Here is an 18,872-nt window from a genome sequence, read left to right as displayed (position 1 = left end):
CTCAGGATAGCCTCTGCTGGCAGCCAGAAGAGCCATTTGTTCAAACAACTCAAATCACTATTGTTTTATGGGGGGGGGGGGGGAGAAAGAAAAGAAAAACCAAAAGAGAGTGGTGGTTACAATTATCCTTCATTCAGTTATACTGGATGGGGCCCCAGAGGCTGGTGGAGATCTGGGAAGCCCTGACAACTCCTGCAGCAGGAGATGCAGTGTTCTGTCCTCTGGTCTTCACTCCGAATAATGCATGATCGACTCCACATAGTTCCCTGGGAAGAGCCCCGTCACTCCATTCATGACCCCCTCATACCAGCCGTCATCATTTTTCTTGATGACATAAATGATGGCACCTTCCTGAAACGAGAGCTCATCTTCTTTGTCCTTCGTGTAGTCATAGATGGCCACCACTAGGAAAGAACAGAGCATGACTCTTAGGAGAGGTACAGGAAGGAGAAGGAAAATCAACCTACCTCGTGCAAAGTTCTCCACATTCAAGGCAATCTCAGAGAACTGCACTGCCTCACCTCTATGGGTGCAGAATGACCTGCTGAGAGGGGCAGTTTCTCCCAACCCCTTTTTGTAAGAGTTCATGCTTTGAAGCACGAGCCAGGACTACTTTAACTCTTCTATTCTTACTATTTCCAGACCCACCAGAGGAAAAGTTTACAAATACATGATGAACTTTTGGTGTGGAATGATACAAAGAGGTGGATGTAACTCCCCATGGCTATGACCACTCAGACCAATTCCAAGATTCATGTATTAGATACATGTGCAAAACCAGATCTCTGCACAACTAACAGTCAGCAAGAAAACATGGAAGAGGGAGAGTAATAAGAGCTCTCTTCATATCACAGTAAGAATGAGCCAAGGCTAATGTCCCAGACTTCCATCTACCTTAGCTACCTCCACATTTAAATCTGTAAAATGCATATGTGCAGTCCCAGTACCTAGAAGTCACTCCCAGTGTATACAGTGCCCAGGTGGGTGGATCCCAGCTAGGAGCTAGGAAGAAGTAAGGTGGTTCTCTGAAACAAAATGTACGCCTACTGTATCAGGACATTTTTCTTACAGCTGCAGAGTATTTTACTGAAGGCACGAAAGCTGTTAGGAAAGTCAAAGGAATTGGACAAAGCACTGGCAAATACTAAAGAGAACGTTGTCCTGAAATGGCAGGAAACAGACATCAACTTGATATATTTTTCCATTCTCAGTCCTATCATTATATGTTCCATACAGAAAATTATCTATGCCGGACTCTGAATACTTTAACAAATAGCATCAGTCACTGCTTTGAGCACTTGGCAATGAAACACGCAGTGCTGCCACTGAAATAAAATGGATGTTGGACAGGGATCCTAAAATCTCGTACTGGGGATAGAAGGAAAGATACTCTAAAACAAAGCAAGGAGAAAAAAAATGAACAGCATGTGTTCATGAGCACAGTGTCCAAGAGTCCTACTAAACTCATCATTCTTTTCAAAAGAAAAGAGGTCATTTCCTTTTGAGGAAGCAAAGGAATCAATACAAATATTTACTATGGAAACCTGGATCCTGAAGAGATTATAAAGTAAAATATACAAATTAATCCCAGTGGAGAATCAGAGTATGTACAGAGATATATTTTTTTTAAATAAGTCTCCCAAACAGGAGATTTATATCATTTGACCAGAGCATATTTAAAAAACACATGTTGCTGGCTCTGCACTTATACCAGCACAGTTGTTAAGTAACTCATTCTAACTAGTTTTAGACATAGCATTCTAAAGAAACAAAACACAATTGGAGAAATGAGTAAATTTTTAGCTTGAAAAACACAAGTCACTATATATGAACATGTGATACATTCAATTGAAGATCTTCAAAATTCCTTTTTAACTGCCTTCTATACCTGTTCATTTTAAAACATTTCTTCCTAGAGTCACTGTGCTGTTGTTCTTCATTCTCTTGATAATAATAATCCAAGGATCACAGTAACTTCCAATTCCTTTCTTTCTCATTTTTGAGTGTACTCTAGTCCCTTCTGATACTAAATGGATTCATTATTTCATGATCACAAGTAGGAAACTCTTCCCTAAGTTTGTGATGCAAATTTGCTTCTTGTTAAGCCTCTTTCAAAATTACCTGAAGCCTGGTTTTGTTTTTACATCACCATTGCTTCCTCCTGCATGTTACTTTTGTACTGGCAACATTCCTCTCTCTAAAAGACTGTTTAATCCTTCTGTCTGCAGTCCCACCAGTTCAAGCTGTGAGCTTGTCACGTACCATGAGTCACCAGGAGCCCAGGCCAGTATTGCAAAAAAGGCTCCAGATGAGACAGGAAGCAGCACTACTGACTCAGGAGGTGGCATCCTTCCCTGCAAGACTGAGCCAGGACCTCTTTTAGCTTCTATCTGAACATGTTTCAATGCAGATATGAAAAACAGAGTTACTCATGTAGGATTATATTCTTCCAACTGGTGATTTGGTTCTTCAACAATTACACAGAGTTTGGCTGAACTCTGTTATATCAAACTGACCACAAATGTAGGCCAGACTGATTATTCAACTGAAATCTGATAGCTGTGACCACATACTTTCTCTATGCAGCATGAGGGCAATTTTTCCTTCTGGATACCCATTTCTGTTCATCTGATTTGCAAAGTTGGGACATCTTCTTACCTTTTCATGCCACGCACGCAGACACACAGCTCAATGGAAAACTGCAGTGCGCTTTCTTGGACATTGCTGGTTGGCTGTTGCTATTACAGCCACGTGGTACCGTCCTCAAGTTTGACATCCCCAGTAACTGTATTCTACCTAAAAGTTTCTCCACCCATTCGAAATGGATCTGCTATTCACTTCATTCCTCAGCTGTAGATTAGAGCATGTCTTAATGTTAAATATACCTTCCACACTGCATGACCCCTTTACAGAACAGGATCATACTGAATTCCATCTCAATATATAGTAACCCTCTTTATTTGACACCTCCTTCCATCACTTTTGTCTGCTTTGAATCATGTGGCACAGAATACTATTTACAGGAACTTAAGGAGTTGCCATAGGAATAATTATTTTGCAGAAGATAAAGCATTATTAGTTCACAGCAGGATAAGTATACACATTCTTTGAGTATGAAAGTCCTCTTTTAGCATGGCACTTTTCATTAACTTTAAAGCTTGTTTGCTACAAAAAAAGCACAGCCAAGCACTTCCTCCCAACTCCAGCAAAGCAGTCAAATCCCAAGACATGGGCTGAATATAAGTAGAGCTATTCATATAACTGCAACAGAATCCACACCTATGTCAGTATCTCATTTTTTCTGGAATCCTAAAACTACTACTTAACAGTTCTTCATACATCGTAAGCACTTTAATGTTTTATTACTTTTATGAGTGTTTCTAAGAACAGACCAACCTTTTAGATGTTTTAGTCATCTGGTTTTCAAAATACAGATCAAAATTATGTTTTTGCATGGGACTCTACACCAATACGAGAGAATGTTTGGTTTCCTATACTTTTGCTTTTCTGCAGGAAGAATGTTCTGACTAAAAGCCTGACTTTCTCCAGCTTATGTTTAAAGACCCCCATTACAGTTTTGCTATCCCACATGATTTTCCCTGTAAATATCCAACACAAGTTCATAGAAGTCACACAGAAAAGCAGATTAGAACAATATTCTGTAATTCAAATGTCATTATTTCTTCAAATAAAAAATTGTTTTCCCAGGCCACATGCCACATGATTTCGTGGCTTCTCTTCCCCACAAACACACCCCCCACCTCCCACCCCCTTTGCATTAGTATGAGACACTATAAACAAGCAATGCACATCAGGGTCCTTTTTCTTCTCTTTTGCTCCTAGCTGAAATGCCACTGAGGATTTGCTGAGGGCCAGGTGGCAGGAATAACAGAAACATAACAAAGATAGTGATACAAATGTAGAATTAGGCTAAACAGTGTCTTATGCCTGGAAAAATACAGAGAAAAATCTTGAGACTCACTCTCCTATTAAAAAGAAACAGGCCTGCAATCTTCATCCAGCACAAAATACATCAATCACAATGAAACTGAGCAGATACTGTGCATTCTCAGAGCTGACTGATAAGGAGGAGTTCATTAAGTAATGTAGCACATCCAGTATTTGCTGAAATGATCTGTACTGTTCCCAACCTGAAGAAATTTGCCATCCTCCCCCAAAGACAGAAATGCAACATCAGGAACCCCAACCCACTCAAAAACCTGATTTCGTGAAGCCAGGTAACTAATATCAATAATCAGGAATACCCTCCAAACGGCAGAGCAAGAAGAGTACTTTGTGTATGAGATCCTTTTTTTCCCTGTCCCTCCCTCATGGAAATAAGCTTCCCTGACAAGAATAAGCTGAAGCAACTTCTAATGAAATAAAGAGCCTGTGAGCATCAACAGAATAACAGTGACACTTGCTGTCAATCAGGGGTGTGGAGAGGTCAATAGATAAAGTGAGTCATGTAAACACCTTGCAAGTCAGCCACTTTGTCCCACAACTGGTCTCAGCTTGTCAGCAAAGCCTGGGTACTCCTTGCACTAAACACTTAACACCAGCTAGACGGAGGGTGGGGGAGTAACAAAAAACCTCCCACATATTCCTCCATCTCCCTCAGGAATAGTAGTATTTTCTTTGGGCTGGAGTTGGCAGAACATGCCTCTTCCATCTTCCTTCCCCCCTGCCCCCTCAAGTCCTGCACTGGGTTTATCTTTGTGGCATTCTTGAATTTTTTTCCCTGATGCAGACTGAATGTGTCTAACAGTCACTCAGCTGAGATGCCTAGTTGCTTTGCAACATCAGATTTTATATTACCCTTTACTAAGAGGTACATGACCCTGTTTCACAGGAGAACAGCAGGCGGTAGATTTTTTCATATTCAAGTGCCCCTAAGCCATTTACCTACTCAGTTTATTTTACCTCTAGTTTTACTCCAGCATGATTCCACACACCTCCTTCAGAACTGGAAGACATCTAGACACAGCCACACAGCAATGCCTCAGTTAGTCACTCCTACACAGACCCAGTGCTTTTTAGCTCAGCGTGGCCCCACACCAATGCAGCACTGCAGCTTCCAGAGCCCCAAGCACACGTTGCAGCACTCGCCCTGATGCACTCATTATGTTCAAAGGTGAAGTGCAATTGCAGCACTGATTCATTCATTTTTGACCTCATATGAGTTTAATTATTAGGATTAAGCAGACTACTGAAAGGTAAGTCTTCAGTGGATTAGAGAGGATTTTAAAAATATGTAATTAGCCAGCTAATCATTATCTTCCCTTTGCGGAGAAAGGGGTGAAAGAGTCAGACTCAAAAGACTAGCTTAACTTTTGTCCTTGAAGTTGCCATTTGGAGGAGCACCTCTACCACAATACCAAATACTGGCTATGAAGGAGTCTAGGTAGACTCCACGTCCAAAGCAGGATGGCAGGAGCTTATACAAAATGTTGTTACAAACACGACCCTACCATCTCTACTAGCTCTAAACCTACCCTTTTCTAAGTAGGTCCTTGGTGCCCAAGGAGGGTCTTCCTCAGCATATGGATCACTGTACTCCACCACAGCTGCTTCCTCCTCCTCATAATCCTCTGGAGGTGGGGGTGGAGGTGGAGATTCATCCAACACTGGCTCATCCACAGGCGGTGGCGGGGGAGGAGTATCTGAAACTGAAAATAAGCAGTAGTATAACCATGAAAATGTTTCTAGAACCATGGTAGCAGGTTGAAGTAATACTCCCTATCCCAATTAGTTGCACTGGGACCACTAGTTGGAACTTGTGGAAATACACTAGAGACAATAAAATTCAGAATCAGGTTCCTCCAATAAAATTATTTCCTTTTCCCTCTCTTCATAAATTCAGACAAACTTGCAGAGGCAGTAGAGAAGGCAGAATTCTGGCTATATACAGACAAACCTTTCATCCACTCAAAACAAAAGGCACATCCAGTAATAAATCATAGCACATGGAAGCAGCAAACTTACTGTTTTCTTGAACTCTGGCCACAAATCCCATTAGTGGTAACTGTGGAGTTACCTGTAGGATGGAGGGGGGAGGAGGAGCAAGGGATGCTGCCACAGAAATTAAAAAGAGAGAGGCATTCAATTAGAAACACAACAAAGCAGCAAACAGGAAAGCAGACATCATCACCACTCAGACAGTGGAGCAGTCTGCCAAGAAGCTGAGATAAAAAGGCTGACATTCAAAGAAAAATGGCTCAGGTGGTTTAAGCATATTCCTAATACTTACTTCAAGGACATTTCTCTGTTTTTAAAATTTCCAACCCAGCTCTTTTTCGTAAGATTAAGAATCCATGCTGAAGTATTTTTCTGATCTATGAGATTCCCTTAAGTTGAAGCTTATTACTACAGCAATATAGCACTTTATGAACAGACCTAACTAACAAACGTATCAAGAGGATTCTCTCCCTATAATCCTCCACCTTTCAGATCAAACTGATATTTTTAGAGGTGACTTCTGTAGCAGCATCCATGAATCCTTAGGAATGAAAATGGATATAACTAGCTTTCTCCAAAACATAGGCCAAAAAACCCCATCAAATGAGGCAGTTATTCTAAGCGAAACAAAAAAAGATGTCTTTGAGAACTGAGCGTACTTGGAAGACACAGGACTTCTGACCTTATAGGTAGAACAAAGTGCACTGGGCTGCTGCCAAACATCAGGACCGATTCCAGATGTGCTACCTCGTTTCCTTCCCACCTGATTCCGCAGACCACTGCACTGAACTCTGAACAGCCCTTCTACTGGTACCAGAAGAGCTGTCTTTGCACGAGACATAGTATATTCTTTAAATGTGAATTCACATCAGCCAGTTGCAAATGTTGTAACACTGAACTGTGATTTAAGCCAGGAATGAAAGTTTCAGTTATCTAGTTAAGTTAAAAAAATAGTTAACTAGTTTTATCTAGTTTTAGTATCACTTTGCAAGAGTAATGCAGTAATGTTCTTTAAGCAAGTTACAAGATTATTTTTCAGAAAGCACACCTCAGGAAAAGCACAACTAAATAATTTTCTTGTTAGTAGTGGCATACAAAAATATTTAGTCATGTCCAAAAGAATGAGGGGAAAAAGGTCTACACTTCATGTACCAGTACATTTATTTGGCTTGCAGAACAGAACTAAATAAATTTCAGACTAATTCCAGAGTCGGTAAGAAAACTGCCAAGTATGATGTAGTATTTTTCAGAATTAATTCACATCATCATAGCAAATGAAAAGAACTCCGGGGCATTTAAAATTCATGTCTCAAAATTTCTTCTGTTTGCTTATTTCAGTAACTATTATCTGAAGTGCTTTGAATTTCTTCTGTCACTCACATTCACATTCCTTTCACAACCACACACCCCAAACAAAAAAACCAACAGAGCAACCATCCTTTTTGTTGCAAAAATATCCTTGTAGCTCCATAAAAAGCAAGCTCCATTATCTCACCATTTAATTGATATTTCTTGAGAAAAAGTGAAATACATTTCTAATTACAGCTCCTTTGACTTGAATGACGTGACCTCTGAGAGTATTTATTCCTTCAAGTGTAACCACAGTAGCTGGAAGAAGATTTGGTCTTGCATTTTTTCAAAGCAGGAAAAGGGAACTTGAATTTGAAATGAAAATGCAGTAATATTCATTAATTCAGCATTCTTGTGCAACTATGAAGTCCCTGCCTTTTTAATTCTATATGCTATAAAAATGTTCAGTTTCAAAATGTTTCCTCTATTCAACATCATATGGATTCATACAATTCATATCTATCATATGAGACTAGCTTCAGTTTCCTAGGTCCTTTCAGTGTACTTTGTTCGTATGCTATATATATTTCTTTGAAACAAATAACAAGGCTTTCCACGTAGAAAAATAAATCACTCTAGACAAGCACTCCAAGCAATAAAAAAAAAATCCCTTCATTGAGTTTGGGTTGTGTAGTTTAATCAAAATGGTGATGCTAACGCTAGCTGACATCATTCCTTGTTTACCTTAACCATTTGGTTTGTGCTTCAGTCTATGCACAGTGCAGGGACTATCATATTATATTGCCTCTATATGATATATAATGCCTCTAAGCTAGTTTTGACCTTTAGGAGCCAATACAATAAATATTTTTATTAATAATGACTTTGTTTATAAAGTGTATCAGAAGAACTTTACTGTACCTCTGCTGTCTCAAAAGGCGAGATAAACACCAGCTTAAATGTTCCCTCCCAGCTTCCTTCCATATAGACCATTGGTAGATTAAGAGTTCATCTACACAGTTGCAGTAAATTAATTCAGAAATGCTCAAGAGCACCTTCCACTAGATTGCTTCAGCCTGGTAAGACTTCAGCTATACAAATAGTGTGTAGTGCAGACCACCAGCTTGGTACTTGCCCAGTTTCTCCCACAGGGTTTTTAGCCTGTGCTGAGTTCGATACTGCTTAGATACTGGTATATAAGGTTGCAAAGTTAAAACACTTGCTAGGTGGCATGGCTGGTAAGAATGGCTTTGGGACAGACATATGCTGAGATCATTTAGGGTCTGCATTTCTTAATATTTTCTTTTCAGTTGTCAAAAAGGTCTCACCATGAAGTAGAGAAATTGTATTATCTTAGAAGTGGCAATCAAAAGAACAGGGCAAGGCAAGTATCTTTCATCCTCCTGTGAAGTGAATAAACAAAAATGACTATGCCAACATACTAGGAGACGGAAGTGGAAAAAACAGTATTGCTTTATTGCCAAACAGCCTGCAAAGAAGAACAAGCCATAGCTGACACACTCCTCTGCCTGTTGTAAGGTCTCTTTTTTACTTCTTAAGTTTGTGTTTTCTTCCTCTCTTCAGGAATGCTTAGAAGCAATCATGGCCCCTCTCCTGTCACTACTAACCCTGCTCCTTACAGACACAACAGTCCCTTTGTTATTAGGGTCTTCATCAATTATGCATGCTTGAGCATCCTCTCTTTTCAAGGTAAAGGCCAAAAAAACCTTGGTTTATTATAACTGCAAAGCTAATAAATTCTGTATTCTGCTAGGTATATATAAAAAAAAGTTCTTACTACAACTGCTTATTTATGTGGTATCAAGTATGCCAGTATAATTGAAGTACTTTGTTTGTGATTTACAGCTCAAGTGACTAATCACCATAATCATTATCTTCTTTTTGGGTACACAGACTGAATTGTGGTTTTGTAACTTATTTAAAGTCTATTTGGCATCTTTAATGACTACCTATTAACAACGCAATGCTAGCTTGCAGAGAATTATTCCTTTGCTAAAGCAGAAAATGCACAGCAGTTGTCAGAAACTCTCTGGATATACTGAAAATCCTCTTTACTGCAAAGGTAATCCTGAAAGGTTTCTTTTATGGCTATTACCCTTTCCTTCTTGCCTAGTCCCCTTCAGCCTTCAATATGCACATAATGTGCTTAATAAATACCACATCTTTCAGGCAACTGGGCTGCAATTTAGTCATATAACCTCCTCTACCCCCCTGTCCCCAGCAGGACCATCCATTTCCTTTTCAAGTTAAGCACACACTTCTCTTTGCAGGGTAGCTCACAAGCAGTAATATTTGAACCTGATCAAATCCCTTAAATGCCGATTGCAGCATTTGGCCTAATTCCAAGTTCAGTGCTCAATTTATAAAAAAATACACCAAAAACCACCACCACCACAAAACACAAACGCACTGTAGTGCTTGCAAGTCAACATTCAGTCTTGCTGGTAAGAGGGCATTTCCTAACAAGGAACCTTCAGTATGTCTCCTGCATCTTTCTGTAGCTTTGTCGAAAAAGAAAAAGTCTCCCCTACTCTGGTATCAAAACCTTCACATCACATCAGAAGCACAGGGAAAAGGACTCCTTAGGTGAAAAGCTACTGCATTCTGCCTGACACACAGGACACGCTACTCCTTGTTAGTATCTCATCCTGCTTTTTAAGACAGGTTGCCCATTAAAATAACATCACCTGTGGACTTAGCAGATGACACAGCTCCCTTGCATCTCATACCAAACACCACAGATGTCTCTAAGGTGTCTAATGCTTACCCTTGTATAACAAGTGCAATTTCTTGACTTGTCCATTAATCAGAAGGAAAAAGCATACAAGATAAAGACTGATTAATGAAGAATCAGTATTCTGGTGCAAAATCAAATACCCATCGCACACCAAAGCAGGTACATGACATGGCGTAGTAAAGGACTAAAGCTTATCTAATAGGGACTGTGAGATCAAAAGTAATTTATTTGGCAACAAAGCCAGTATTGTTTCAAGCTGCTTGCCATAATGGAAGCTGAACATGGTCTGTTCATGGTCTGTTCAACATTCCATGTACAGAATGGAAGTCTGTACATGGACCGCAGCTTTGGCATGGCTACCAGCAACATACTGGAAGTTACCTGAGACTAACTGCAAGATCTGCAATGGAGACAGAACATCAGTGAAGGCCACTCCATTCACCACTGTGTTGAATTCAACAGCAGAAAAACTTTCTCACCTGGGTTCTGGTTATAAAACGGTCCTCCGTTCATCTGGTTCTGAAGGCTTGTCTGTGATGTGATCGAAGGAGGACGCCGATATGGCAAAGATCCCCCTATTGTTGGGGGTGTGTGTCGAGATGCAGGCCTGTTCATGCTGTAGAACTGAACTGGGTGACCTAGGTTAGAAAGAGAAATGTATTAGCAAAGAGAAGAATGATACCTGCTTCTTTTATATCTGCATTCAAGATTCAAAGGCTTGGATAGGTTTTTGGTTTTTTTAAACCAAATGCATCCTGGGAGCAGTCAGCCAGTTCAGCTGCCAGACTGGCAGGACACTGGATGTCTCAATAGCAACACAAAAATCAACTGTCCCAACTCCCTGCACTCAGCACTGCTCACAAAAGCCAGTATGAAAATACAAAGGTGTCTAAGCTACAAAGTTTCAAAATGAAAGAAAATAATTGCCAGTTATCCATTTTATATAATTTATCATAATAACTTCTTGCAAATTTAGTTATTTATAAAGCTGAAAAAAACCCAGCACTTCACAGTCCAGCAATTAAGCAACATACATGTACAAACTAACTGTATGCCACTTCCAAGATTCAAAACTGTTACCTTCTACAGCTGAAAAACACAATACTATCTTAGTGCTGTTCAGGAAATATGCAGAGAATCATCTGGGGAGAAGAGAATGTTAGAAACTGCTTGAAGTATGGAATAAATGAAATCATACTCAAAGACCCTCTTTCAGGGAGTTGTCGATTGAAACAACTCCTTAAAAACTTACTCTCCATTTTAATAATTTCAAAGTAATTGATCCTGAACCTAAGCAAGCAATAAATGAAGCAAGACCATTAAGCTATCTTCTGAGCTCACATACAGTTCTCTGGCTTATGTACTGTATATAACAGTAAACTGGATTTAATATACCTATATGGGTTACTACCCTCCCTAACTATTCTGCCTCCACCATTTGTGCTAGAGGTAAATTTCAGAGTTTGCAAGAAAACAAGGGAAGAAGGGATGGTCACTGTGGTTGAGGAGACATGCATACAGGGAAGTAAAGAGGGAAACAGAACAAATGAATGTGCAATTTTTTAAAAACCTGCACTGTTCTCCACTATGTTTTGACTGCTTTGCAAAACTTCACACTAGGTCAGGAAAAAAAAAAATGCAAGTTGCTTGCTGTGTACTTGCTTCTAAGAGCAAACGCATGAACTAGAGATTCACATTCCTCCTGCTTTGTACAGATATGTACATCTCAAAAAATGCACTTTTTACAGATGAGGAAGAACAATTAAGAAGCAATCCGCCTAGGAGATAGGCTTTTTTCAGATTTTTCCCAATGTGTCTTTCCAACGTGTCTGTCTCCCTGTTACTTAATCCACTGGTAGAAATTGGTGGTGATTGGAGAGAAGGGAGGAGAGAAGAAACAGGGATAAGAGATCGTTAAGGACCAAAACCTACAACCTCATAAACGGTAAACTATCCAGTCCCTTCAAATACTTTATTTCAGAGAAGCCATGCAAGCAACCTCACTAATAGGACATGGAAACAGAAGATCTTAAAAATAGTAAGTAACCCCAAATTTCTCTTATGGAATTGTGAATGTGAATTTATAGCCACTAAAATATTAATCTCTGTTTGATTTTGACTTGTCAAAAATACAGAAGCAATATGGCTTAAGAATTGGGATACTGTGTATCCCATGCACATGACAGTGCATCAAAAATGGGAAACTGATTGAGACCCCATATGACAGCTTATCTTCTAAACATGAAAGTAGTTTAGACATCAGGATCATGTTCTGAGACCAAAATTCTTCACAGTTCGGAAGCTTCTAGTCATAGTTGTGGATTCTAGTGTAAGTATTTTCTAATTTTGTATGAACCACAGCACCTTAAACTAAATACGATTTCAAGAATCCTTCTGGTACCTGGTGAAATTCTTGCTAAGAGAGACCAACAGTAATAAACACAGAAACCAATTCACACCGTTGTGATCAGCCTCCACTGTAATGAAAAGTAACAAAGCACGTAGGTAGCTATATATGAATTTGGCTGTCTAAAGGAGATCTTTACAAAGCAAGTGTAACTCCTCATCAAAAGCTGATACAGAACAGTGTTATGGTTAGTAAGCACTATATGCTGCAACTTCAGCATGTGAGAAAATGAAAAATGTAGGGTGATTTCATAAGCATTAAAAAAAGCAAGCTGCAATATACACCATAAGTACCACCTATTAAAACAAAATGCTTTAGTACTATTCTGCATAATAAAAACTTGTATTTTACCTGACATTGAACACAAAAAAATTGCCCTTTTTATCAGTTCATTGAAAGGAGACTTGTTATTTGAAAGCACTGAAGATACAAGTCATATAAATTATACTTTGCTAGATGCACTTTTTTTATTCCATTTCTGAAAGAGAATAATTAGACCCAGAACTATCAGTGGTGGTTCCCCCCAAACATAATTATTCTATGAGATTCTCAGTATCCAAACCACAGTAAAATGATAATGTAATAAAAAATTATATAAATGTAAAAATAATACAATGATAAAATTAAATGATTGCTGTTTATAAAACTAGCACACCTTGAATTGTCTACTATAATCATTACCTTATAGTTGCATATAGCAGATATTTTCTAGTTATATAAAAAAAAAATTAAAAAAAATCACTGCTTCTGAAGTAACTTTGGAAAGCCTTGGATCGTGACCACATCTGGGTTCATCTGCCCACCAGCTGGAGCAGACACTCACCTGTAGAGGGCGTGGAAGAAACAGCAGGGGGAATTGGAGAGGTGAAGCCATCAGCAAGGGGCTGAGCTCCTGCAGCAGCAGCAGCAGCATCTGGGGCAGCGGAGGAAGGGGCAGGAGCAGGAGGAGTGGGGGCAGGACCAGAGGTAGCAGGAAGGGGAGAAGTGCCAGCCGAGCCAGCAGGGGCTAAGTGAAGAGAGGAGGAAGAGGTGGAGTTAATAAGGAGATATGTTAGCAAGGATTAGAGAAAGCCTTTGACTATTCAGTGTTAGCTAGTTATTAGATGCACAGTATTTTAGAATGCATGAGGAGATGAGAGAAAAATGCAGCTGTTAAAGAAAGGCTTATTCCTATGTAGACGGTAAGTGAGGGTCAAGCAAATCCACTTCTTTCCCGGTCTGAAGGGAACAACCCAGAACTTTTCACTGAAAGCCATTACTCTTGAAAGATGTGTTTACATCTTGTTATTTACACTTCAATCTGTAACATGACTGCCTTTAGCTTTTGTACGAATGAGAAAATATACAGAAGAGGAAAGCCAAAAATTTCCAGTTCTTTGGTTCAGAAGCATCATGTATTTCAGATCACACTGCAAGCCTACTATACACTCTTCTTCACTGGAAGGGCTGAGCAAAGGAAAAAGGAGTACTAATATCACTTCCTATTTCTGGAATGACTGGGGCGATTACATTGAACAAATATCTTTTTGTGACAACCCAGTTAGGCTTGCATTGATGTACTAAAGATTTACCCTGTGCCTGCCTCTCATTTAATCTAATTTTCTAAAAGCAGGCTTCTATATATCTGCATGAACAGCCAATGAAAAAACATTTATTTGCTTAAAAGGACAAGGGGGAAGTTTCCCCCAGCCCACTGAAAAAGGTGTTGTGTCCTACCTAGTCACATGCAGGCAGCCAGGCAAAAAATTCTGATAAATTAATACATAAGAGAAGAATTAGAGTACATCAGACACTCCCAGAAAAGATACTACTTGATTCAAACTCATACGATCAACAGCAAGCAATTTTCAAGGCTTGCATGTTTCTGGATAATGAACCTTGAGACTTCTCTTGGGGTTTACTCAGCACTGTGTTTAGGAGACTTGCAAATGTTAAAGGTTAATGCTGAGTCAGAAAGAGGAACAGCAAGTTACCATTTACCTGGATAGACACTGGGAGGAGATGGTGTGGGAACAGCAATAGGAACACCCACACTTCCACTTCCACTGTTCTCTCGACTGCTGCTCCGACTACTTGGGTGGCTTCCTCCGCTGCTCCCACTGCTGCTGTAAGAAACCAAAATAACCCAGGGTATGAATATGCTGCTGTGCATGCTGAAATATAAGATCCCTCATATAGCACCTTACTAATTCAGAGAAGTAACAGGGAACAAGAGAAAAGAAACAAGGATGATATAAACCTATACAAAGCTTAGTTTTCCTAAAACTCTTCACTTTGACTACAATACAACAGGTTTTTCAGTTAGTCTTAGTGAACTTGTCCAAAAATGAAACACTTCCAGAACCTTGTTCCAAAGCACATCATTCCAATATTTTTAAACCCCTACTGAGCAAATACAAGCCTTTTTCCTATAACTTACCAAATGCGTAGACTGTTTAGACCCTGATTTATATGCTTTCATGTGAGACTACTGAAATCTGGAAATTGTAAGATAGTAAAGTAAAAGTCAGATTTTCTTATATTTTAAGTCCATCTGTTTAGCCATCCTCAAGTACTTAGAATGTTTAAAAAGTAAAGATTTCAAGGGAAGTATTTAGACCTGTCACATCATGAAACTCTTATTATCCTAGAGTAAAGGCTAGCCTTCTGCAGAACCTTTGGTAATACAGTTCAGCTTTATTCTGTGTTTGAAGTTATCAGTATCCTCAAAATACAACGCTCTTTTTCAGCTACTCAATCTATAAACATCAAAGACTGTTCAAACAAAAATGTGAACTATAAGCATACTATGCAGTCCTTCAACATGTAGAAGTCAAGTTCTGTTCAAAGTCTTTTCCCAGTTTTGTAAGCATTTCGTAAAATAATATCATGATTTACCTACTTGAAAGGCTTCACAACTTTAGTGATTCATTAAGTACTGTAATGTAAGTGATAGCACTAAAATTAAGGTGACTAGGGGATTAAGTGAACTATCTTAACATGATTCACTATTCTGGTTTTATTAGAGTGCATTCTCGTCATGCCAAATTATGTTCCCAGTGCATATAATGAATTAGCAAGCTTCACTGTAGAGGTGCAGATGGATTTGGTATTTATCATAGTATTATATAAGCATATGGACAAAAATGCTAACCACACTTTGTACAGGACTACACTGAATACCTGTATGTGCGATTCCTCTGATTCACAGAAGCTGTTCTAACAGGGCTCTGTTGTGAGGGAGCCATATTGCGTGTTGGGCTAGGCACGTAGTCATTTGGTACCACCGGAGGACGTACTGGCTCCAACGTACGATAGGGAGAGTGACGCCTACACAAGGACAAGCATATTTCAGAAGCAAATTAAGATAATACAGACAAAACCAAAGATTTTTCATTCTTTAAAGATAGCTACATACTAATCAGTAATGGGAGCTAAAAAAAAAAATTGTTTTTCTGTAAGTTTGCAGTATCTACTTTGTAGGATGAGAAAAAACAATTACGGATGTTCTTCGTGTACTTCAATCTGCAGATGCTTTTCCTATTCATAAACTGTGTTGCACATCCCATTCTTGTTTTAAGAGTAATTCATGTCTTGTTTTAAAATAAAGCACCACGGTCTGTATGTATATACACAATCACATACCAAAAAACAGTATTCATCCCAGTTATAACACATTTTCCTAAGGTGAAAGTCAAGTTCATAGACTTAATAGGAAAGTACTTTTATCACACACAGCACAAATAATTAATGAACAGTGCCACATACTCATTTTCCAGTTGTTTAACACCACCTGTCAAAGCCACACAGTTAATGACTTTTTACTCTACAGCATGTAGTTGTAAGTGTTCTGCAATGATAAAAAGCTTCCTGTTGGGAAAGGCTGACGATGCCCACTGTCTTCTGGCAGAAACGTGCTAACATATGTAAGACATGATCAGTATAAGAGGATGCGGATATAACACCTCTTGACCTTTGTGAATGGTTAAAACAAAACAAAAAACCCACACTACAGAAAAAGAAAGAATCTTCCCTTTTTTCCCTTCTGTTCACCAAAGCCGTTCACACATTCAGTAACTGCACTTACCCAATAGTTCCTTTTCCCGACATTGGTGGACTTGGTGGCTTCTGGGTGGGTGGTGTTGTACGAGGCAGCCCACCCATCTTCATATTTTGTGTGCTGACCTGCATCAAAGAATGGGGAGAAAAACAGCCTTCACTAAGCTCAGCTTCTAGGGAGAGAGACACTGAGATGCCTTTAGCAATTAACTCTAACAAGGGGAAGGTTTAAACAAACAAAAAAATTGAGAGGCCATGCATTTTGTATACAATTTCCACTCTGCTAGAGGGCAAGAGTTGTGCTCAAAGGACTCTTTATTACATAGGGTTTTTTAAAACTGTATATACAAAAAGTGAATTTGCCTTTAGGCTATCACATAAACATTAAATCACTGACAATACAGACACTGTATCTAACTTGGTTAAACCTCCCAGTCATCTTTTGAGATAAAGGCAGTTATTTCAGGTTGCACTACTGAATGGTAAATTTGCAAAAATATTTTTTAATACTCTTTAAAAATACTAAGGTTTATCTAATAGGTCACAATTTGATGATACAAATATAGAGGAGTCAAAGTAATCTCTAAATATGATCCATTAATGTTTTAATGTTTTCACAGTACAATATCAAAATTTTTTAAGATAATATTTATTGTAAATATTTATTTGTACGTAAACATAGAGGGAAAGCTATATGGATGAAAATACAAAGATGTACTTTTTTCTCCCACCAAATCTGTAGCAATTTAATCTCTAAGAATTGATAAATAAATGGACGGGGAGAAAAATATTTAGCAGTGATGTGATGTCATGTAATTGTGGTTGTCCCCTCCCCCTCTTTCAGGTTAAAATACTAATGAAGTAACTTTTAAATAAAAGAATTTACTCTAACCTCTTTAAAAAAAACTCATCTGTATTCCTGACTGATTGATCAATCCAGGAATCATAAACAATTGTTACCAATTTAGGCATTTTGGTTATCTGTATACTGCCAGCCAAGCATAATTCTCTAAATGCATGCACCCTTACAGGAATCTGTATGTAGTCTTCTTACAAGTCTCTGTTAAACAGCTTAGATTTATAAATGCTCAAACTATTGCTTAGACACAGAGATATTCAACAAACCTAAATAAGTATGCTTATCCCTTTTTCTGTTGTTCCTGTCATGCTCTATTTCACAGCGTTTCTTATTTCCAAAACGTAAGTCTTGCCTACTGCCCCCACCTCCCATATAAAAAAGGCACAGTGATCACAGCATTAAGAGTATTTGCAAACATCATTAAAGGCAAATTACTCCTTTATAATTTGACTATAACAACTTGCTTAAAACCCTGACAATGTTTAGATTTGTGAATTGATAGATATTGAGAACAGTGTAAAGAGTCATATATTCAGTATTTTAATCCACTGAAACTTGATTCCCTGGCTTTAAATAATCCCAGTGCTATCACATTTTCAATCTGCTGGGAGGAAAAGAAAACCAAGCATTGGAAGGGTTTGGGGTTTTTTTGTCAGATTCAAAAACAGATGTTTGGATTTAGTTGTGCAAGAGTACTCTGTAATGTCAATTTAAGACGAAATTCTTTTGCACAGCATTATAAAGTCCTTTAAGCCAACTCTAAGCAACAAGAAATCTAAAGTTAATTGAAGTGAGGGACGAGGTAAGCACTGAACTACGACTACTTGAAGGGAAGAGGGAAAGTGTAAAATGAAGTATATTTTATTCTATACACGGAACATTAAGAAATAGCACAAAATCTGAATTTTTTTTAAAGTTGCAGCACCTCCTGTATTTCCTCTTTCATTAAAGATGCCTGTTTCACTCACCTACCTATCTGAGTTGTCCAAAAAAACCACAAACAAACAGACACCCCCTCCCCCCTTAATTAAATACTTGCTACATTGTCACTTGCTATATTTCAAACAGCCCACTACGCCTAGTGGGGCAGGGGTTTAGGATGTCTTTAGATGACAGCAAACTTGGACCCATCTGTGTGCCCCTGAATAGTTCATTTAGGTGTTTTAACTGGCTACACTATTGTTTCTGACCAGATGATGTAACCACTAGCTATCACTTTACAGTTAACATAAAATTCCATATATTTAACCATAACGAATCTTATTATTTGTATACAATCACTGCAGGAACAAAAATGAAGTTTTAGGCTTCCACTGGCCTAGAGCTACATGAAAAGAACGGACAGTAGAGGTGGAGGATGCAGTGACACCACACAGCATACAGTAAGAAGTGGAAGCAATACTTGCCTGACTAATGCAGAACTCCAGTGGCTGCTAGTTACTTTCATTAACACTGCGAATAAACATATCCTTGACATAGGGATGGGAAGAAAGCTTTAGAAAATGTGGCCAAAGAAAAAGTGATCCTTTTTTAGCCAAGAAACTTTAGTCACAAAGAAGCCA

At 38.7% G+C, this 18,872-nt stretch overlaps 1 protein-coding gene across 4 annotated transcripts in view; it reads right to left on the bottom strand.

Annotated features, from left to right (window-relative positions):
* The window catches only part of ABI2 (abl interactor 2), a 72,130-nt gene that overhangs the window by 5,896 nt on the left and 47,362 nt on the right, over window positions 1-18,872 (bottom strand). For 2 of the 4 annotated variants that reach the window (XM_072875337.1, XM_072875334.1), the window contains 7 exons: window positions 16,480-16,577; window positions 15,576-15,722; window positions 14,394-14,518; window positions 10,486-10,644; window positions 5,986-6,072; window positions 5,496-5,669; window positions 121-404 (listed from right to left, as the gene is read on the bottom strand). In XM_072875337.1, the coding sequence (XP_072731438.1) occupies window positions 229-404; window positions 5,496-5,669; window positions 5,986-6,072; window positions 10,486-10,644; window positions 14,394-14,518; window positions 15,576-15,722; window positions 16,480-16,577 (966 nt within the window). In that variant the 3' untranslated portion in view covers window positions 121-228. The remainder of the gene's footprint in view (window positions 1-120; window positions 405-5,495; window positions 5,670-5,985; window positions 6,073-10,485; window positions 10,645-14,393; window positions 14,519-15,575; window positions 15,723-16,479; window positions 16,578-18,872) is intronic. The other 2 variants (XM_072875338.1, XM_072875336.1) reach the window with 1 other exon arrangement.

The sequence above is a fragment of the Ciconia boyciana genome, chromosome 10 (genome assembly GCF_034638445.1).
Source record: "Ciconia boyciana chromosome 10, ASM3463844v1, whole genome shotgun sequence".
NCBI lineage: Eukaryota > Metazoa > Chordata > Aves > Ciconiiformes > Ciconiidae > Ciconia > Ciconia boyciana.
This window is presented reverse-complemented; position numbering and strand designations above follow the sequence as displayed.